The sequence below is a fragment of the Anomaloglossus baeobatrachus genome, chromosome 1, assembly GCF_048569485.1.
Source record: "Anomaloglossus baeobatrachus isolate aAnoBae1 chromosome 1, aAnoBae1.hap1, whole genome shotgun sequence".
Classification (NCBI taxonomy): Eukaryota; Metazoa; Chordata; class Amphibia; order Anura; family Aromobatidae; genus Anomaloglossus; species Anomaloglossus baeobatrachus.
The window spans coordinates 364668787-364692092 of NC_134353.1; the positions used below are offsets into that span (position 1 = coordinate 364668787).

The 23306-nt window shown below is 44.3% G+C and overlaps 2 protein-coding genes across 2 annotated transcripts in view; one reads left to right on the forward strand and one right to left on the reverse strand.

Annotated features, from left to right (window-relative positions):
- Window positions 1-23306, reverse strand: part of TEX15 (testis expressed 15, meiosis and synapsis associated) — a 226792-nt gene that overhangs the window by 53888 nt on the left and 149598 nt on the right. The gene's annotated exons all lie outside the window — the stretch shown is intronic.
- On the forward strand, window positions 13015-21785 carry LOC142303275 (uncharacterized). Its single transcript, XM_075344520.1, has 7 exons — window positions 13015-13085; window positions 19670-19775; window positions 19849-19926; window positions 20008-20085; window positions 20170-20383; window positions 20464-20620; window positions 20750-21785. The coding sequence occupies exons 1-7, from the start codon at window positions 13015-13017 to the stop codon at window positions 21783-21785; spliced, it is 1740 nt and encodes a 579-aa protein (XP_075200635.1).

The window sequence follows — 23306 nt, forward strand, 5'->3', positions numbered from 1 at the left end:
TAAAGAAAACAGCAGCAGAATTATATAAAGAATTTTTTTCGTTGTATGTTTAGGTGTCATGCATGTGGGACCTGTCAGATTCCCTTTAAATAATAAAGATTACAGTCAGATTCCAATAAATAGATAACAAAAGATGTACTACTATGACAAAAGTGGTTTATCTGAAAAATCTCTGTTCTGACCACTGACTGCTAGGTAGAACATCCAGGTTTAATAATAGGAAAACAATTACATTTAGTATTACCAAAGTGGTAACAGCCCCTGAGATTAGGAAAAATAATGGTTTACTACTTCTATTTATTGTCTTTGATTTTTCAATACAACTAGAGGCAAAATAGTTATTTAAATTCATATTTAGTCTGAATATGATATTAGGTGCTCAGGAAGGAACTTAAAGGGAACCTGTCAGGTACAATATGCACCCAGGACCACAAGCAGTTCTGGGTGCATATTGCTAATCCCTGCCCAACCGTCCCTGTATACACTAGCATAGATAAAGAGATCTTTAGAAAAAGTATTTCTAAAGATTATTTCGTATGCTAATGAGCACGGGGACTAGTACCAAGGGTGATACTTCCCCTGACTAGTCCGCCCTCTTAGCATGGTAGCACGCCCAAAAGGGCTCACTAACATGCTATTCAATGCAGCATCACCAGCAGTGACATGCGTACCTGCATCTGCTGTCCAGATGTCCCTGGCATTTCAGGCCATGCACACTAAACCTCACTGACATATGGGACGCGTACACCCAGCTTCATACTTGCGCATGACTGGAAGTGGAGTGTATTCAGATCAGCAGTCACAGTGGACACAGGTATGTACATCACAGCTGGTCATGCTGCATTGAATAGCATGTTAGTGCACCCCTGTGGGCATGCTACCATGCTAAGAGGGCAGATAGTCGGGGGAAGTAACGTCCTTGCGACTAGTCCCTGGCCTCATTAGCATATTATAAAGAATCTTTAGAAATACTATTTTTAAAGATTTCTTTATCTATGCTAGTGTATACAGGGCCAGTTAGGCAGGGATTAGCAATATGCAGCCAGAACTGCTCGTGGCTCTGGGTGCATATTAGACCTGACAGGTTCCCTTTAATATTGGGTCACTTTCAGGGTGGATAAAAATCAATGTTTTTTTTTAAAAAATCAAAACAATCGGATTTTTTTTATTTAAATCGGATTTTTTTGATTTAAATCGGATTTTTTTCAATAAACTGCTTTTTGAGGAAAATATTTTACCATCCAAAGGTTCTTCCATCATGAGATAAAGCTGAGTTGTTTAACTCAGTAGAATAAAGGCTGTATATGTGTAACATTCACAATGCCATGCTCTTCCAGAGGTTTCTGTAGGATTAGTGGGCAGTTTCTCTCCTATATTATCACAGACACTCGCTTTACTTACGCAGTTCTCAAAACTGAATTTGACTCCGCAGAGGTCCCAGCCTCTTCTTCACGGCAAAAATATTACAACATGAACAGAGTTGAGAAAAAGACCTTAATCCTATTGTTCTACAAACCTATGAATACAGAATCAACCCCTTCAGTGCCAAGTCCAAGAAGTTAGACAATATGTTTCTGATTGTTTGGAGTGGAATAGATCTGCACAACACAAGAAGAATGTGAATCTAAGTGTGAGGAGGAGGAAGGGCAAGCAGACAAGAAAATGAAAGTGAAACTTTGAGCACAATACTGCAGCATAGCCACAGACAGACAAGTCTGGATCTGTTTGTGTGTACGATCTGAGGTTTATTACATTCTTTCCTTATAATGGCAGCAGGCCGTAAAAGAGACCCAGTTTGGGAATATTTTAATGAAGCTCCTTCGCCTATCGGTAAGGCAGGCATGCGTGCAAAATGCAAACGATGCAACAAAGAGATGCAAGGCCTGGTGGCGCGAATGAGGCAACATCATGAGAAGTGCGGTGATGAAGATGACCAAAGAAACACTTCTGAACAGGCAGGATCTTCAGGTTGGTAAACATTTTTATTGAATCTTATTTCTAAAGATTGAACTGTCATGTGTGAGAAAAATTATATTTCTTATTATTACTGCATGTTACTGTCATTTGGTATAGTTATGAAGAAAAACAAATATTCCTTTTGGGGCAGGGGCAGTGATGTGTTGTGTACAATAAGCAGAAATTGTATAATAAACAATAAAATAACAGCATTGACTTTTTTTGTTTAGGGGAAGTCATGGATTCTGGAAACTATCCACCTCCAAGATCACCATCATCCTGTTCTACAGTTTCAGAGTTATCCATCCAGGATAGTGCTTCATTAGCAGCAGCAGCATCATCAGACACCCACAGCCACATATCACCATCACCCAAAAGGAAGAAAAAACCTTTACCTCCTGGAACCACCATAGATAGGTTTGTGATAAGAACTAGCAGATTAGAAAAAGAGTTGATTGATGAAAAAATTGCCCAGTTTATTTATGCAACGAACTCTTCTTTCCGTCTGACTGAGAACCCACATTTCATTAATATGGTTCAGTCACTGAGACCAGGATACAGTCCACCCAGCAGAGCTGATGTTGCAGGGAAACTGCTGGATCAAGTGTATGACAGAGAAGTGGAGCAATGTGCAACAGCTCTGGAGGGTAAAATTGTTAACCTAAGTATTGATGGGTGGAGTAATGTCCACAATGATCCTATTGGATGTGCTTTTATAACAACAGAAGAAGGTAAAGTCTTCCTTGCACAAACAACTGATACGTCAGGAAATGCACACACAGCAGAATACTTACAAGAAGTGGCAGTAAAAGCTATAACGACATGTGAACAAAAATTCAAATGTCTAGTATGCAGTTTGGTCACTGACAATGCTACAAACGTATCCAAGATGAGAAGAGATTTAGAAGAGCAGGGAGGGAATACAAAGCTGCTAATAACATATGGATGCAGTGCTCATTTGCTGCACCTCTTAGCCAAAGACTTAAGTGTTCCAGAAATAAAGGCTAATGTTGAAATTGCTAAATACTTCCGTAATAATCATTTTGCTGCAGCAGCTCTGAAAAGGATGGGTGAAACCAAGCTAACGCTCCCACAAGATGTTAGATGGAACTCTGTGGTGGACTGTTTTGAGCAGTATATCAAAAACTGGCCTATTCTGATGACACTTTGTGAAGAAAATCGAGGTAAAATAGATGGCACTGTCACGGCCAAAATCCTCAACATTGGGCTTAAGAGAAATGTTGAACATATGCTGAGCTTCCTGAAACCCATCTCTCAAGCTTTAAACAAAATACAGAAAAATAGCTGTTTTATTGCGGATGCTGTTGAAATTTGGAAGGAACTGAGTGAACACTTAAAAACAGACACATGGACAAAATTAAATTACAAGCAGTAAACAAACGAATGGGACAAGCACTGACTCCAGCTCATTTTTTGGCAAATTTTGTCAATATCCAATGTCAGGGTCAAAACCTAAGTGCTGAGGAAGAGGAGTTAGCTATGACATGGGTATCCAGCAATCATCCATCTTTAATGCCAACTATAATAAACTTCAGAGCTAAGGGGGAACCATTCAAGAAATATATGTTTGCTGAAGATATTTTAAGGAAGGTCACACCAGTAAACTGGTGGAAGTCACTTAAGCCAGGGGTGGGGAACCTTTTTTCTGTCGGGGGCCATTTGGAAATTTCTACCAACCTTCGGGGGCCGCACAAAATTATCAATGTTTAAATGACCCTGCTATATTGGGTGAAGCAATTAATTAACTGGGGGCATGGGGCTGGGGGCACAGACACCACACGCGGGGCTGGGGGCACAGACACCACACGCGGGGCTGGGGGCACAGACACCACACGCGGGGCTGGGGGCACAGACACCACTGTGGGGAGGCACAGACACCACTGTGGGGAGGCACAGACACCACACGCGGGGCTGGGGGCACAGACACCACTGTGGGGAGGCACAGACACCACTGTGGGGAGGCACAGACACCACTGTGGGGAGGCACAGACATCACTGTGGGGAGGCACAGACACCACTGTGGGGAGGCACAGACATCACTGTGGGGAGGCACAGACATCACTGTGGGGAGGCACAGACATCACTGTGGGGAAGGCACAGACATCACTGTGGGGAGGCACAGACATCACTGGGGGGAGGCACAGACATCACTGGGGGGAGGCACAGACATCACTGGGGGGAGGCACAGACATCACTGGGGGGGAGGCACAGACATCACTGGGGGGGAGGCACAGACATCACTGGGGGGGAGGCACAGACATCACTGGGGGGGAGGCACAGACATCACTGGGGGGGAGGCACAGACATCACTGGGGGGGAGGCACAGACATCACTGGGGGGGAGGCACAGACATCACTGGGGGGGAGGCACAGACATCACTGGGGGGGAGGCACAGACATCACTGGGGGGGAGGCACAGACATCACTGGGGGGGAGGCACAGACATCACTGGGGGGGAGGCACAGACATCACTGGGGGGGAGGCACAGACATCACTGGGGGGGAGGCACAGACATCACTGGGGGGGAGGCACAGACATCACTGGGGGGGAGGCACAGACATCACTGGGGGGGGCTGCACAGACATCACTGGGGGGGGCTGCACAGACATCACTGGGGGGCCTGCACACACGACTGGGGGGCCTGCACACAGGACTGGGGGGGTGCACACAGGACTGGGGGGGTGCACACAGGACGGGGGGGGTGCACACAGGACGGGGGGGGGTGCACACAGGACTGGGGGGGTGCACACAGGACTGGGGGGGTGCACACAGGACTGGGGGGGTGCACACAGGACTGGGGGGGTGCACACAGGACTGGGGGGGTGCACACAGGACTGGGGGGGTGCACACAGGACTGGGGGGGTGCACACAGGACTGGGGGGGTGCACACAGGACTGAGGGGGTGCACACAGGACTGAGGGGGTGCACACAGGACTGAGGAGGTGCACACAGGACTGAGGAGGTGCACACAGGACTGAGGGGGTGCACACAGGACTGGGTGATGGGCTGCACATAGGATTGTGTGGGGGTGCACACAGGACATTGGGGGGCTGCACACAGGACTGGGGGACGGGTGCACACAGGACTGGGGGGGCTGCACACAGGACTGGGGGGGCTGCACACAGGACTGGGGGGGTGCACACAGGACTGGGGGGGTGCACACAGGACTGGGGGGGTGCACACAGGACTATGGGGTGCACACAGGACTGAGGGGGTGCACACAGGACTGGGGGGTGCACACAGGACTGGGTGATGGGCTGCACATAGGATTGTGTGGGGGTGCACACAGGACATTGGGGGGCTGCACACAGGACTGGGGGAGGGGTGCACACAGGATTGGGGGGGTGCAAACAGGACTACTGGGTGATGGGCTGCACACAGGACATTGGGGGGGCTGCACACAGGACTGGGGAGGGGTGTACACAGGACATTGGGGGCCACACTGCGCTGAGAGTTTCATGCAACTCTGGGGGAGAGGGTTTACAGAACTGGTGTGGGGAGGCACAAAGCATTGGGCAGGGCACATAGCAGCAGAGGGTCGGCGCTGGACTCACAGCAGCATTGCACTCACATCACCGGAGTGCAGGAGCCGGACACACAGCATCAGAAGGAGAAGGCAGGCACTGATCTCCGGAGGGCAGGGGGCGGACACACAAGGCAGGAAGCTGTGAGGCTGCTGTGGACCCGCCCACAATTGGCACTGGCCGACGGAAGAACACATTGCAGCACAAACAGCAATGTGTGGATTTAAAGGGCCGGCGGCAGCAAGACCGCGGTGACAGCACCAGCACTGCCTCCCCCAGGAATCTGCCCGGGGGCCACATAAAAGGTCATGGCGGGCCGCATGCGGCCCGCGGGCCGGAGGTTCCCCACCCCTGACTTAAGCGCTTGCATTTAGAGACTGTTCAAGTAATGATTTCACTTTTAACAGCAGTAGCTTCTTCTGCAGGCGTTGAAAGAATATTCTCTTCCTTTGGACTCATTCATTCTAAATTAATTACAAGCAGTAAACAAATGAATGGGACAAGCACTGACTCCAGCTCATTTTTTGGCAAATTTTGTCAATATCCAATGTCAGGGTCAAAACCTAAGTGCTGAGGAAGAGGAGTTAGCTATGACATGGGTATCCAGCAATCATCCATCTTTAATGCCAACTATAATAAACTTCAGAGCTAAGGGGGAACCATTCAAGAAATATATGTTTGCTGAAGATATTTTAAGGAAGGTCACACCAGTAAACTGGTGGAAGTCACTTAAGCGCTTGCATTTAGAGACTGTTCAAGTAATGATTTCACTTTTAACAGCAGTAGCTTCTTCTGCAGGCGTTGAAAGAATATTCTCTTCCTTTGGACTCATTCATTCTAAATTGAGAAATCGGTTGGGACCCAATGATGATGAAGATGACGACAAGTGAGCTACAGAGGACAGCAGGGATTTAAGTTTTTCATGTGTCGGCTGGGCTGACAGTCTAAGTTTCTTAAAATATATATATTTTGTTTAGCCAAATTAGTTAACAAACATGAATGTTTGTTTAAGCAAATAACTTATGCTGTAATGTTGTTATTGTTTCAGTTGAATAAATCTATTTACATTGTTATTAAGGTCAGGATTATTTTTCTCCTTCCTAAGTACAACAGAACAGTGGTGTCCAAATATGAATGATTAACCCATTAAACTGGGGAGAAAAAAGTAATATAAAAAGTGATTCTAAAAATCTTCATCTACTTGCATGTTAAAGTAGCAAGAACTAGTTTAGGTAGAAACTTTGATTTAAATCACTGATTTAAATCATGCCTTACTGACTCGTGATTTAAATCGTGATTTAAATCAGTTAGATTTAAATCAAATCCACCCTGGTCACTTTTGATAATTTGACAACTATTTTGATCGCTCACCAAAAATATTAGGAAGATTATATCACAAGTTGTAATAAAACTACATTTATATATATTGCATTGTTGGTCAATATTTCATCCCTCATTTTCTGCTTATTGATATTTTTTTCTCTCTTTTTTTTTTTTTTTTTTTAACTAAACAATTACCTTTTTTTATATGATTAAATGCCTCCCTAAATATATTTTTTAGGTACCCCTTTTCTAAAAAATCTATGAGTCATTTGGATTCATTTAAAAAGTCATTATCTAATGTGCAGCTCTTACAAAAATACCAGTACTATTTATAAGGTATACTCTTAACCTCATAACGACGGCCGTACGACTTAAAGCGGAAGAAAAACAGGGTACTTATGCTGTTCTGCCGCTATAAAGTGTCGGTCCAAAAAAAGCCTGTAGCGCCCCCCAGCGACCGAAAATCTCGGGGATTTCAGCTACCGGGGGTAGCTGAGACCCCCCCAGATTATGAATCGGGGTGTTTTTTTGGGACCCCGATAATGTGATCGCCAGTATACACCGTATACCGACGATCACATAAAAAAAAAAAAGAAATGGAAATGGCCGGTAAAACGGATTTCTTTTTCATCTGACGTGATCAAACATGTCAGATGAGAAAGAAATATAAACCCCTAGTGCCCCCAAGGCCCCCGGTAACGGAGAGTCCCACCCACCCCTACCGCCCCTCCGGAACATTCAAAATGGCGCCAAAGCTCACTGAAAACTGCCGCCGGCTCTGCATTCATTTCCCTCCGATCTGAAATGATCAAACATTTCAGATTGGAGGGAAATGTCCTCCCCCTGAGCCCTCCTCCGGTACACCGGAGCCCCCTCCGGTTCTCCAGAGCCCTCCCCCTTCCCCCCTCCAGAGGATGCAAAATGGCGGCGCGCACAGTAGCGCGTGGCCGCATTCATCCTGCTCTCATTTCTGTCGCATGTGACAAGTCACATGCGACAGAAAAGTCGTCCCCAGGTCTTGCCAGGTCTCCCGCCGTCACCTCCCTTCCTTCCCCGGTACCTGGCTGCTGCTCCGGTCCCTGCGATCACTCCGCCTCCTTCTGGAAAGCTGGTGGCGCATGTGCAGACAGCGGCTGTCAGCTGGCTCCTTGCAAGCAGGGACGTTGACCTCGCTGCTGCTCATGCTGCTGTACTGTGGACCGGGGGAGCGTGAGTGCAGTAATCTACAGCCACACTCCTCACATGGAGGGCCTGCTGTTCTAGAAAATGGGGGGTACGTTCTCTCAGCGTGCCCCTCATATTCTGGAATGAGGTTACTGCAGGTCACTCTGCCCTAGGTTGGACCGGGGCAGTGTGAGTGCAGTTTTCTCAGATTACTGTACCCACATGAAAGAGGGAATGTGTTGGGGAGCATTTTTTCAAATAATTTTTTTTTTTTTATTTTATTTTTCTATTACTGATTGGGTTAGTGATGTCGGGTATCTGTTCAGATGCCGTGACATCACTAACCCTAGGGCTTGATGCCAGGTGACATTACACAGCTGGTATCAACCCCGTATATTACCCCGTTTGCCACCGCACCAGGGCACGGGATGAACTGGGGCAAAGCGCCAGGATTGGCATATCTAATGGATGCGCCACTTCTGGGGTGGCTGCGGCCTGCTATTTTTAGGCTGGGAAAGACCAAATAACCATAACCCTTCCCACCCTGATAATATCAGACCGCAGCTGTCTGCTTTACCTTGGGTGGTAATGCAATTTGAGGACGACCCCACATTTTTTTTTTTTAATTATTATTTCTAAATAATTATAAAAAAACAGCCTGAGGTGACCTCCAAATTGGATCACCAGCCAAGGTGAAGCTGCCAGCTGTGGTCTACAGGCTGCAACCGTCTGCTTTACCCTAGCTTGCTATCAAAAATGAGAAGGACCCCATGTCGTTTTTTTTTTTTTTTTAATTATTTATATTTGGGCTCAATACAAGGCACAACACAATGAAAGTCACTAACGGGCACCTGCTTAGAATATGCAGGGGGTGGGACATTATATATGTGTTAGACATCTATCCATCCATCCATCCTAGCTCTTTAGGCTATGTGCCCACAATCAGGATTTTCAGCATTTTGGAGGCAGAGTGTTTTCACTGCGTCCATAACGCTGTGTTGTGCAGTACAAGCACAGAGGAAGGATTTTTAGAAATCTCCTGCCCACATCACTTCTTTTCTCTGCAGCATAAACTGACCTGCGGTGCGGCTTCGTGAGCAGCAGGATGTCAATTTATGATGCATAGACTAAAGTGTTCTTCGGAGGGAGAATAAAGTCCGCAGCAGCCCGAACCCGGATTGTATGCACAGGCAGTTGCGTTCTCCCGTGGACAGCACATACATCTCCGCAGGAGGGCTGGCACTGCATCCTAGACACAGTGTCGTCGGATTGTGGGCAGGTAGCCTAAAAGTGAGAAATGTGGCGCTACAGCAACATTTTTGTGAAGTACCTGTAGATTCAAAATTCTCACGATACCCCTGAATAAAGTGCTTGAAGGGTCTAGTTTCCAAAATGGGGTCACTTATGGGGGTTTCTGCTGTATAGGTGCCCTAGGGGCTCTGCAAATGCGACATGGTGCCTACAATATATTTCAACTTTTACAAAATTCAAATCATGCTCCTTTCGTTCTGAGCTTTACTGTTTGTCCAAACAAAGGGGTTTTTGCTACATATGCGCTCATAACAAATTGCAAAACAAACTGTGTGGTCTATTTCTTGGTATTTCCTCTTGAAAAAAGGAGGAATTTGGTGCTAAAGCAACATTTTTCTGAAAAAAATTAAAATTTTCAATATGTCTACCTAAGGTTATCAAATTCTATGAAGTACCTGTGGGATCAAAATGCACACTATACCCCTAGATTAAATTCTTGAGAGGTCTAGTTTCCAGAATGGGGTTACTTGTGGGGAAGCTCCACTGTTTAGGTACCTCATGGGGTCTCCAAACGCAACATGGCGTTCACTAATGATTCCTGCCAATTTTGAAGTCAAATAGCGCTCCTTTCCTTCCGATCCCTGCCGTGCACCCAAACAGTTGATTTCCACCACATATGAGATATCGGTGTACTCAGGAGAAATTGCACAATACATTTTATGGTGCATTTTTTCCCTGTTACTTCTGTGAAAAAAAAGCTACCTGGTTGAAGTAACAATTTTGTGGTAACTTTTTTTTTTTATTATTTTCATGGCTCAATGTTATAAAATTCTGTGAAGCACCCAGGGGTTCAGGGTACTCACCAAACATCTAGATAAATTCCTTGAGGGGTCTATTTTTCAAAATAAGGCCACATGTTGGGGAGCTTCACTGTATAGGCACCTCAGGGGCTCTCTAAACGCAACATGGCGTCCGCTATTGATTCCAGCCAATTTTGCAGTCAAATGGCACGCCTTCCCTTCCAAGCCCTGCCGTGCGCCCAAACTGTTGATTTCCACCACATATAAGGTATTGCCAAACTCAGGAGAAATCGCACAATAAATTTCAGGGTGATTTTTTTCCTTTTACCCTTGGGAGAAAAAAAGCTACCTGGTTGAAGTAACAATTTTGTGTGAAAATCTTATTTTTTATTTTCATGGCTCAACGTTATAAAATTCTGTGAAGCACCTGGGGGTTCAGGGTACTCACTAAACATCTAGATAAATTCATTGAGGGGCCTAGTTTCCAAAATGGGGTCACTTGTAAGGGTTTCTGCTATTTACGCACCTTAGGGGCCCTACAAATGCGACATGGTGCCCGCACTTTTTCAGCCAAACTTCCTTTCCAAAATTCAAATATTGCTCCTTCCATTCCAAGCCCTCCCAATTGCCCAAACAAAGGTTTGTGTCCACATGTGAGGTATCCCCACGCTCATAAGAAAATGGGTAACAAACGTTGGGTCCAATTTTTGGAATTACCTCTTGAAAAAGTGAAAAAATTGATGCTAAAACAACATTTTTGAGAAAAAAAAATGAAAAGTTTCAATATGACAACGTAATGTTATCAAAATTTGTGAAGTACCTGTGGGTCCAAAATGCTCACTATACCCCTAGATAGAAGCCTTGAGAGGTCCAGTTTCCAAAATGGCATCACTTGTGAGGGGTTTCTGCTGTTTAGGTACCTTAGCGGACCTGTAAATACAACATGGTGCCCGCAATCTATTTCAGCCAAATTTGCATTCCAAAATTCAAATATTGCTCCTTCTATTCTGAGCCCTCCCATTTGTCAAAATAGAGGTTTCTGACCACATGTGGGGTATCGGCACGCTCATAAGAAAGTGGGTAACAAGTTTTGGGGTCCGTTTTGTTGTGTTATTTCTTCGAAATGTGAATAAATTTGGAGTAGAGCAACATTTTTAGGTAAAATTCTATTTTTTGCTTTTTTCATTCTACATTGCTTTAGACCCGCAACACACATCCGTTTTTTTTTGTACGTGTGCGGTACGTATTTGCACGTACCGGAGACACGTACACACGGAGGCCCATGTTATTCAATGGTAGATGGCACACGCACGTAAAATCACACGGAACGTGTCCGTGTCGTAAGTACGTGTGTGCGTTTTTCTACACGGACGACATGTCCGTTTTTTGCCGGCAACATGCAGGCACGGACCCGCTTTAGTCTATGGGTCCGTGCCTGCACGGACAGCACACGGAGTATGTCAGTGTTCAGCACGTATCGTCCATGTCCGTTTTTCATCACAAAATCTGAAACACCTGTTTCCAATCTATCAGGTGAATTGAAGGCAAACAACAACACCAGGATCTTATGATGAATGATTAACAACGTTAATTGGGTAAGAATGCGGACCTTTAAAAACAGACAGCACACGGACACATTCCACACGCACACACGGCTCGCATACGCCATCACACGGATGCCATACGTACCGGAGAAACGCCCCAAAAAAACGGAACACAGACCCGAAAAACGGACCGTATCATACGGACGTTATTTTTGCGGAAGTGTGTTTTAGGCCTTAGTTCCTGTGATGCACTTGAAGGGTTAATAAACTTCTTGGATGTGGTTTTGAGTAGTTTGGGGGGGTGCAGTTTTTAGAATGGGGTCACTTTTGGGTATTATCTGTCACCCAGGCCTCTCAAAGTCACTTCAAATGTGATGTGGTTCCTAAAAAAATGGTTTTGTAAATTTTGATGTAAAAATGAGAAATTGCTCATAAACTTTGAACCCCTCTAACTTCCTAACAAAAAAAAAATTGTTTCCAAAATTGCGCTTATGTAAAGTAGACAAGTGGGAAATGTTATTTATTAACTATTTTGTGTCACAGAAATCTCTGGTTTAACGGTATAAAAATTCAAAAGTTAAAAATTGCAAATTTTTCAAAATATTTGCCAAAATTAATTTTTTTTTTATAAATAAACGCATAAAATATTGTCCAAAATTTTGTACTAACATGAAGTCCAATATGTCACGAAAAAACAATCTCAGAATCACCGGTATCTGTTGAAGCGTTCCAGAGTTATAACCTCATGAAGTGACACTGGTCAGAATTGCAAAATTTGATCTGGTCATTAAGGTGAAAATTAGCTCTGTCACTAAGGGGTTAAATAGGGATGAGTGGACTCGTGGCTGTTCACGTTCGGCCGGACTTTAGTTAAAAGTTAGGTTTGCAACCATTGTTCTGAGAACAAGATGTTTTGTTATACATGTTTATTTCCTCTGCATGTATAGGAACACCAGATAAAAAAAAAAGGCAAATTAGACATAATTTCACACAAAATCCCAACAATGGGCTGGACAAAATTGTTGTCACCCTTCCAAAATGTTGGTAAACAAACAATTTTGCTTCAAACATGTGATGCTTGCTAAAACTCACCTGTGGCAAGTAACAGGTGTGGATAATATGAAAATCACACCTGATACCAGAAAAAAATTGGAGAAGCTGACTCAATCTTTGGATTGTGTGCCTGCGCGTGCAACACTAAACATGGAGAACAGAAAAAGAAGATAACTGTCTGTGGAATGGAGAACCAAAATTGTTGTAAAATATCAAGAAACTGAAGGTTACAAGTCCATCTCCAGAGATCTTGATGTTTCTTTGTCCATGAAGCGCAACATAATCAAGACGTTCACAACCCATGGCACTGTAGCTAATCTCCCTGTATGTGGATTGACATATAAAAATTGATGAAAGGTTGCAATGCAGGATAGTCCAGATGGTGGATAAGCAGAACCAAACAAGTTCCATAGAAATTCAAGCTGTCCTGCAGGATCAAGGTGCATCAATGTCAGTGCAAACTGTCCGTTGACATTTGAATGAAATTACAGTGCCTACAAGTAGTATTCAACCCCCTGCAGATTTAGCAGGTTTGATAAGATGCAAATAAGTTAGAGCCTGCAAACTTCAAACAAGAGCAGGATTTATTAACAGATGCATAAATCTTACAAACCAACAAGTTATGTTGCTCAGTTAAATTTTAATAAATTTTCAACATAAAAGTGTGGGTCAATTATTATTCAACCCCTAGGTTTAATATTTTGTGGAATAACCCTTGTTTGAAATTACAGCTAATAATCGTCTTTTATAAGACCTGTTCAGGCCGGCACAGGTCTCTGGAGTTATCTTGGCCCACTCCTCCATGCAGATCTTCTCCAAGTTATCTAGGTTCTTTGGGTGTCTCATGTGGACTTTATTCTTGAGCTACTTCCACAAGTTTTCAATTGGGTTAAGGTCAGGAGACTGACTAGGCCACTGCAACACCTTGATTTTTTCCCTCTTGAACCAGGCCTTGGTTTTCTTGGCTGTGTGCTTTGGGTCGTTGTCTTGTTGGAAGATGAAATGACGACCCATCTTAAGATCCTTGATGGAGGAGCGGAGGTTCTTGGCCAAAATCTCCAGGTAGGCCATGCTATCCATCTTCCCATGGATGCGGACCAGATGGCCAGGCCCCTTGGCTGAGAAACAGCCCCACAGCATGATACTGCCACCACCATGCTTGACTGTAGGGATGGTATTCTTGGGGTCGTATGCAGTGCCATCCAGTCTCCAAACGTCACGTGTGTGGTTGGCACCAAAGATCTCGATCTTGGTCTCATCAGACTAGAGAACCTTGAACCAGTCTGTCTCAGAGTCCTCCAAGTGATCATGAGCAAACTGTAGACGAGCCTTGACATGACGCTTTGAAAGAAAAGGTACCTTACGGGCTCGTCTGGAACGGAGACCATTGCGGTGGAGTACGTTACTTATGGTATTGACTGAAACCAATGTCCCCACTGCCATGAGATCTTCCCGGAGCTCCTTCCTTGTTGTCCTTGGGTTAGCCTTGAGTCTTCGAACAAGCCTGGCCTCGGCACGGGTGGAAACTTTCAAAGGCTGTCCAGGCCGTGGAAGGCTAACAGTAGTTCCATAAGCCTTCCACTTCCGGATGATGCTCCCAACAGTGGAGACAGGTAGGTCCAACTCCTTGGAAAGGGTTTTGTACCCCTTGCCAGCCTTGTGACCCTCCACAATCTTGTCTCAGATGGCCTTGGAATGCTCCTTTGTCTTTCCCATGTTGACCAAGTATGAGTGCTGTTCACAAGTTTGGGGAGGGTCTTAATTAGTCAGAAAAGGCTGGAAAAAGAGATAATTAATCCAAACATGTGAATCTCATTGTTCTTTGTGTCTGAAATACTTCTTAATACTTTAGGGGAACCAAACAGAATTCTTGTGGTTTGAGGGGTTGAATAATAAATGACCCTCTGAATCAACTTTTCACAATTTAAAAAAAAAAAAAAAAAAGAAATAACATTCTTTTTTGCTGCAGTGCATTTCACACTTCCAGGCTGATCTACAGTCCAAATGTCACAATGCCAAGTTAATTCCGAATGTGTAAACCTGCTAAATCTGCAGGGGGTTGAATACTACTTGTAGGCACTGTACATGCTATGGCAGGAGACCCAGGAAGACCCTACTGCTGACACAGAGACATAACAAAGATAGATTGTAATTGGCCAAAATGTATGTGAGTAAGCCAAAATCCTTGTGGGAAAGTGTCTTGTGGACAAATGAACCAAAATCTTAAATGGGAAGGTGTCGTCCAAAAAAAAAATAATTTCAATATCTGAAAAAATGTAAAGTGTTAATGTTTTGTTTAAATATTATTTGTTTTTAATTGAGCAAAATATAAAAAAAAAATAAAAAGTTTGATATTTTCCATTCTTAAACACTAGGGGGAGCAACTGCTGAAATCCTACTGTAGAAGTAGCTCAGATTACAGCTGCAGTAAAATTGGGCGGGGCCTGCTCTTCTGTGTGTGATGTCACAGCTCTCCCTCCCGTTCTGAGTGTTTCCAAAAGGATAAGGGAGAATGAAGTTTAGGATCACAGTGCAGAGCCATTTTGATGGTGACCGCAATATGATCATAATGTCTAAAGTGTCACCAAGGACCACTGCACAGTGCTCAAAACGAAGGGAACAAAGCTGCTGAGCGCAGTGATACACATTGGGTCTCTATGCTGATCACTAAGTCTTATTTTCAACTTTATGCCCAATTGAGCTTCTACCTTCCCCTTGCCTCCTATGGTCACACGTGCTCTACTGCACATTTTTTGCATGCTAGTCCTTAATTCCAGTGGGGCCTCTCTTTAGGGTATTAACCCTTTCAATCATACCATGCTGGATCTCCATTGCATTCATGAGACCCTCGGATGAGAGAGCCTGCTATTTAGCTGCCTTGCATTTGGGATTAACTTACTTTGCTTTGGTTGTATGGGCCCCTCTACGTATTGTGGTATGTATAGATTATGTGTATTTAAGACTATTGTGTCTCTGTATTATGTCTTAATATGAATTGTATTGCATGCTACTAATCAGATGATATTATTGTAACCCATTGTTACTACGGGAACTTGATTTTGCTGAAGCTTCCATCTCAGAATCATTTGCTATACAGTGTCAGCTATTTGTGTGTTGTTTCTTTTTGTGTGTTGTTTTTAATGTCTATTGTTGATAATTAATAAAATTGTTATATTTTATATATATATATCTATATATATATATATATATATATATATGTATATATATATCTATGGTGTGCACATTTATGCTGAGCTCTTGCCTTCAAAATTCTTCTTGTGGACAAATGAGACCAATATAGAGCTTTTTGGTAATGCACATCATTCTACAGTTTACTGAAAATGGAATGAAACCTACAAAGTATATAACATGGTGGAAATTCAAAGATGATTTGGGGTTGTTTCAATGCCTCTTGCACTGGGTGCCTTGGCTGTGTGCAAAGAAATCATGAAATCTGAAGATTATCAAAAGATTTTGGGAAGCAATATAGTACCCAGTGTCAGAAAGTTGGCTTTGCGTTCTAGGCCAAGTAGGACAATTACTCCAAACATACTTCAAAAAGACCCCAGAAATGGATGGAAACAAAGCGCTGGAGAGTTCTTAAGTAGCCAGCAATGAATCCAGATCAAAATCCTATTGAAAACCAGTGTAGAGATCTTAAAAATGCTGTTGGGAGAAGGCACCCTTTAAATATGTGAGATCTGGAGCAGTTTTCAAAAGAAGAGTGGTCCGAATCTCTAGTTTAGAGATGTAAGAAGTTTGTTGATGGTTATAGGAGGCAATTGATTGCGGTTCTTTTTTCCAAAGGGTGAGCAACCAAATATTAAGTTGTGGGTGACAACAATTTTGTTTGGCCCAATTTTTTTTTTCGTGTGTGAAATTATGTCCAATTTACCTATTTTTTCCCTCTGGTTTCTTGAGTTGTTCCAATACACACAAAGGAAATAAACAGCTGTATAACAAAATATGTGTAATTGCAATTAGAGAGCAATTACAGCCCAGGGGGCGTGTCCAGGTCACCGCAGAGAGCTTTCGTGTGTTAGGTCTAGGGGTCGGAGACCGTCTATTAGACCCAATGCCCTGGGCACTGCCATAAAGGAGGTGAGTAACTGTCGTTACTCACAGCAAATCCAAGATGGCAGCGCCTAGTGTTTCAGTAAAACTAGAATGAAATAAAAACTAAATAAACAGTGAGTTTAATTTTGTATTAAAAATACTGGATTTCATAATCCCTATTATCAATACAAAAATAAAAAAGGGACAACTTACCTTTAAATAGAATATAACAGTTACATTATTTAAATCTGGAATATTCTTGTCATGATCCAGGTCGGTATCTGCTTTGGCAGTGTTCTAGCCCTGGTCTGATCATGTGATGGGTTAACTTCCCTCTGCCTCGTTCCTGTTCCCAGGACGCTATATCTAGCCACTCCTCCCTTTGGGCCTTGCCAGTTATATTCTGCCTTTGGTGTGTGTAGCTGGCTCTGGTGAGTTCCTGATCTGTCCTACCGCATTCCTCTGATCCCTGTTTCTTTACCTCCTTTGCTGAGCCTCCGCTTCCCCCCCTCCCGTTTCTGTGGATGGTCAGATGGAATATGAGGTGGAGCGCATTGTCGATTCTTGGATGGTCCGCTACTTGCTTCAATACTTAGTACATTGGAAGGGTTATGGACCGGAGGATCGATCTTGGGTCCCGGCGCAATTAGTTCATGCCAATCGATTGGTTTGTGCCTTTCATAGAAGGTTTCCTGAGAAACCTGGGAGTTCTGTGCCCCCCTCCTTGAGAGGAGGGTACTGTCATGAACCAGGTCGTTATCTGCTTTGGCAGTGTTCCAGCCCTGGGTTGATCATGTCAAGGGTTAACTTCCTTCTGCCTCATTCCTGTTAACAGGATGCTATATCTAGCCACTTCTCACTTTGGGCCTTGCCAGTTATATTCTGCCTTCGGTGTGTGTAGCTGGCTGTGGTGAGTTCCTGATCAGTCCTACTGCATTGCTCTGATCCCTGTGTCTGTTTACCTCCTCCCAGCCTATTCTTCCTATCTTATCTCCTTGTCTTGGGTACATTTACTTCCTGATATGACTTAAGCTTTGGCCCAACCTGATTCTGCATCTCCCCACTGACACCTCCGTTACTGACAGGCTCTTGACCCCGTGATTCGTTTCTGACTACGTGTTTGATTGCTCCTCTGTACTAAGGCTACTTTCACACATCAGGTTTTTGCCATCAGGTACAATCCGGAAAAAAACGGGTAAATCGGATCCGGTACCGCATCCTTTTTATCCCCATAGACTTGCATTGTAACCGGATTGTACCTGATGGCTTTGCGTTGCATCCGGTTTTTTCCGGATGCGGCAAAATTTATCAAAGCGGCGGCCGGAGGCAACGTATCTTGCAACGTTTTTTTGTCCGGCAAAAAAACCGCATCGCGCCGGATCCGGCGCGATACGGCGTGTTTTACAATGAAAGCCTATGGACGCCGGATCCGGCGCAATGCGGTAAAAAATGGATGCGGCTACCGGATCCGTTTTTGTAAACTGCGCATGCACCAAATTAATTAAAAAAGCTGATCCTTCAAAAAAAAGGACAAACCGGATGCAAAAACGGATGCAAACCGTATCCACCGGATCCGGTTTTGTACGCATCCGGCATAACGGATCCGTTAAAAACCGGATCCGGTGGATACGGTTTGCATCCGTTTTTGCCGGATCCTTTGCATCAGGAAAAAAAAGGATTGTGCCTGAATGCAGAAAACTGATGTGTGAAAGTAGCCTTAGGCTACTTTCACACATCAGTTTTTTGCCATCAGGTACAATCCGGAAAAAAAAGGATAAAACGGATCCGGTATCGCATCCGGTTTATCCCCATAGACTTGCATTGTAACCGGATTGTACCTGATGGCTTTGCGGTGCATCCGTTTTTTTCCGGATGCGGCAAAATAATTAAATGCGGCGGCCGGATAGAACGTATCATGTAACGTTTTTTTGCCCCTTAAAAAAACCGCATTCTGCCGGATCCGGTACAATGCGGCATTGTATAGAATGGTTGTCTATGCATGCCGGATCCGGCGCAATGCGGTTTAAACCGGATGCGGTGACCGCATCCGGTTTGGTAAACAGAGCATGCGCAAATTTTTTTTTTTCATCATCACAAAACTTATAAAAGGATCCAGCACATTCTACACACCTCCTGCCGTTGGTTCCTGACTTCAACTTCTGCTGTCCTCCAGTCCAGTGCTCCAGGGAAGAGGTAATGTCCACAGTACTGTCCACAGATAAGTGTTGTGAGCTGCGTACATGTACTTAGACATTTTTTTTTCTTTTTTTACAGGTGCAGTGTTGCGGTTATAGTTTGGGCCAGCCAGTTGCTGTGTACGGTTCGCTTCAGTGCCAGTGCGAATTTATTTGGAGGAGAGTGTTCCTGAGGTAATGTCCACAGTACTGTCCACAGATCACTGCTGTGAGCTGCGTACATGTACTTAGACATTTTTTTTTCTTTTTTTACAGGTGCAGTGTTGCGGTTATAGTTTGGGCCAGCCAGTTGCTGGGTACGGTTCGCTTCAGTGCCAGTGCGAATTTATTTGGAGGAGAGTGTTCCTGAGGTAATGTCCACAGTACTGTCCACAGATCACTGCTGTGAGCTGCGTACATGTACTTAGACATTTTTTTTTCTTTTTTTACAGGTGCAGTGTTGCGGTCACATTTTGGGCCTGCCAGTTGCTGGGTACGGTTCGCTTCAGTGCCAGTGCGAATTTATTTGGAGGAGAGTGTTCCTGAGGTAATGTCCACACTACTGTCCACAGATCACTGCTGTGAGCTGCGTACATGTACTTAGACATTTTTTTTTCTTTTTTTACAGGTGCAGTGTTGCGGTCACATTTTGGGCCTGCCAGTTGCTGGGTACGGTTCGCTTCAGTGCCAGTGCGAATTTATTTGGAGGAGAGTGTTCCTGAGGTAATGTCCACAGTACTGTCCACAGATCACTGCTGTGAGCTGCGTACATGTACTTAGACATTTTTTTTTCTTTTTTTACAGGTGCAGTGTTGCGGTCATAGTTTGGGCCAGCCAGTTGGTGTGCGAGGCCTGTAATAAAAAAAATATGTCGTCTTCTGGTAGCCCGCCCTCCGGTTCACAAACTGAGGTATATTTTTTTTTTTTGGGTGTTTTTTTTTAAAAAAAAAAAAAAAATTTTTAAATAAACGACATTTACACAGGTGGCCGAAACATCACAGGAGATGCTGCCAGAAGAGGACGGAAGGGGTGGAGAAATACACGGAGCGGGCGGTCATAGTGTAAGTTTCATACAGGAATTGTTTACCACAGCACACCAAACACATAAGTAAATAATGTTGTTTTTTTTTTCTTCACTAAAGGCTTCAACTTCTAGGGCTCACGATAGAGCTCCCCCAAGACCGTCCCAGGGTCGTCGTCGAGGTGGCGGTGGTCATAGTGTAAGATTTTTTTTTTTTTTTTCATGTCAGTGTGAATTTATGTCTATGTTTTTTTTTTAATTTCTTTTTTCTTTCTTTGAACAGGCATCACAGCGTGCTCCCGATTCTGACGGTGAGGAGGCCGGATTTATCAACATCGACCTCCTCATCGATGAAGTTAGAGAGAGGGAGCCGCTGTGGAACATGGCTGACCGCCGCCACGCTGATTCGATCGTAACCCGTCGACTCTGGGACGAGGTATGCCACGCAGCGATAGAAGGTTGGGGGGAGCTCAATTCTCGTGGCCAGAAGAAAGCGCGTAAGTATTCACAGTTCAGTAGGTTATGCTGCAGGATGTAATGTGTTGTATACTAACCACTTTGTGCTTTCCACTTTCAGGTGACAAACTTCAGAAGCGGTGGCGGTCTATCAGGGATCGCTTCAAAAAGGAGTTGAATCAAGAGATGCAGGCCCCGAGTGGATCCGGAGGACGCAGATCGAAGTACCGTTACTTTAGAGCGTTGTCGTTCCTCCGGACAACTATGGTGTGCAGAAGGTAAATATTCCCCACAATATGTACAAAGTATAATATTTTATGTCTGATTTTTTTTGCCTTTTTTTTTTATTCAGTGGCACTGTATAGCAATTAAATTAATTATTATTTTGTTTTTCCTCTTTTTACCAGCACCGTCTGCAGCACTCAGGAGCCTGCATCGAACCCGACAGGAGCGATCCCTGAACAGTCCGCCACTGGGGAACACAGGCACAGACCCCACCCATCTGAACCTTCCCTTCCATCGACATCTGTCCCATCCACCTGCGCTGGAGCTTCCCGTGAGACTTCATTACCTGAAGCTGCTGGTGATGAGATAGCTTTTCCCCTACCCCACCCCTCTGACACTGCTGCCCTCAGTAGAACACCTTTGGGTTCTGGGCGTCAGCGTCATAGGGGTCAGGAAAAGAGCTATGCGCCCGAGTTCTTGCATCTAAATGCAGCCTTCCAGAACGCCATTCAATTATTAGCCGAACAAAATCGTTCATCTTTTAGCTTCATAAATGCCAATATGGAAAAAAATACACACGAATTGTGCACGCGTCTGGACAGGCTGCATTTAGATGCAAGTAAATCACCCAATCATTGTTTTTTTCAAGCCGTACTAGAGCGCATGGAAAAGCTATCTCCTGACCAGCAGATGCATGTAATGCAAGCCACACGGCAGGCTCTGGCGCAGGTTTCCTCCCAACCACCTCCACCCACCCCTCCTCCAGCACCTGCCCCCCCTCCAGCCATTGTCCCTACTCCCCCTGCTGCCCAGTACCAGCCTGCTGCCCAGTACCAGCCTGCTGACCAGTACCAGCCTGCAGCCCAGTACCAGCCTGCGGCCCAGTACCAGCTCCCAACCACATCTGCCCCTACACTTCCTACCCACTACCACATCTCGCCTTCCACACCCATCATGACCCCAACTCAAGCCACTAATTCACCCGCCACCTCTTCTGTCTCACAATCCCTCCACTCCACCCCTCAATCCTTACCAAATCCCATCCCATCTCCTGGTTTCCCTCTTGGTTTCTCAACCACACCTTCACCTTCTGTTACTTCCCCACCACCACCACCAACACCACTTTCCACCCTCAATACTCCAACTGTGCGTGTGTTCCCATCTGTCAGCCCCTCCAGTACTATCTCCACCCCAAGCCCAAGATATACAAATTTATAATTTATGTATGTAATAAAAATAAAAGTTTTTTGTTGAAAAGTATTTATTTGTTCTTGTTTTTTTTGGGGGGGAATATTATTTTGCAAGTTAAGTTAATAATAAGGTAATACAAAAACATAACATGTTGTAATTTGACGGTGTAAAAATTACAAATTTTTAAAGCGAGTGAAAGATTAAAATTAACAAGGTTAACAAGATATTTTTTAATTTATTTTTAACTATGTTTATTTGTTATAAAACTAAACAAAAATCTTATACCATTTGATCTTGCCAATCTACTCTACCTTCTGGGGACACAAAATAGTCAGCATATTTGTCACGGATTGTTGAACAGGCAACACTACTCCTAAATCCAGGACTGGTGTAGTCAGTCAAAGAGGTGGATTCCAAACTCTGGTCATCCAAGGACAAAGGTTCCTTTGTTAAAACAAAATTGTGCAGTACCACACATGCTTTCACTATTTCATCAACAGTTTCAATGTTTAAATTAATGGCTGTTAACAACACTCGCCATTTGCTGGTTAGTATCCCAAAGGAGCATTCCACCATTCTTCTGGCTCTGGATAATCTGTAATTAGATATTTTTTGTGTTTGCGTCAATCCACGGCTTGCATATGGCTTCAATAGATGTTGGGAGAGTTGAAAGGCTTCGTCGGCCACAAAAACAAAGGGCATTGGGGGCTCACATGTGCCAGGAAGAGGTCTTGCAGGAGGGAAATCAAAAGTATTCCCATAGATTCGCCGCCCCATTGGGGACATTTTAAAGACCTGCGAGTCATTGGATCTCCCATATGCGCCAATGTCCACTGAGATAAATTTGTAGTCCGCATCCGTTATTGCCATTAGGACAATTGAGAAATACTTTTTATAATTGTAGTATTCTGACCCCGAAGCAGCAGGTTTCACAATTCTTATATGTTTGCCGTCCACTGAGCCAAGGCAATTTGGAAACTGACAAATGTTATAGTATTGTTCAGCAATTGCAAGCCATCTGTCCCTGGTGGGCTGGGGGATGAAATCCTCATGGAGGCAATCCCACAAGGCTTGGCAAGTGTCTCTAATGATTCCCGAGATGGTGGAAATTCCTAGTCGAAACTGGTAGTGGAGGGACGAAAGCGACTCTCCAGTTGCAAGGAATCTGTAAAGGAAAGACAATAATTATAAAAAAATAATAGCAAACACATTACAGTTAAAAGTCAATTTACAGGAGGATACAATTAAAAAAAAAAAAACTTACCTAAGCGTAACCAGCAAACGCTCCTCGGGTGTTATAGAGTAACGGCAGAAGGTGTCCGTTTTACGTATGTTGTCCGCAACAAGGCCAAGGAGGACGTCAAAATTATTCACTGCCATCCGGACATAGCTTGTGAATTTTTCATGGTTTCCACGGAGCTCCAGGTATAGGGTTGAAAACACCCCACGTGTCAGTCTCTGGGCAGTCAGGGGATGGATCCAAAAGCGTCGATGTCGCTGACGCCTCAGTCGCTGTCGCTCCTTTTCTCTGACGATGATAGCCAAGCG

What these genes read in the sequence shown, in the direction of transcription:
- LOC142303275 (XM_075344520.1), top strand. Translation starts at nt 13,015, where the DNA reads ATGGTGGATAAGCAGAACCAAACAAGTTCCATAGAAATTCAAGCTGTC. An exon ending in ACGGAGCGGGCGGTCATAGT is followed by an intron (nt 19,927 to 20,007) that starts GTAAGTTTCATA and finishes TCTTCACTAAAG; the next exon opens with GCTTCAACTTCTAGGGCTCA. An exon ending in TCGTGGCCAGAAGAAAGCGC is followed by an intron (nt 20,384 to 20,463) that starts GTAAGTATTCAC and finishes TTCCACTTTCAG; the next exon opens with GTGACAAACTTCAGAAGCGG.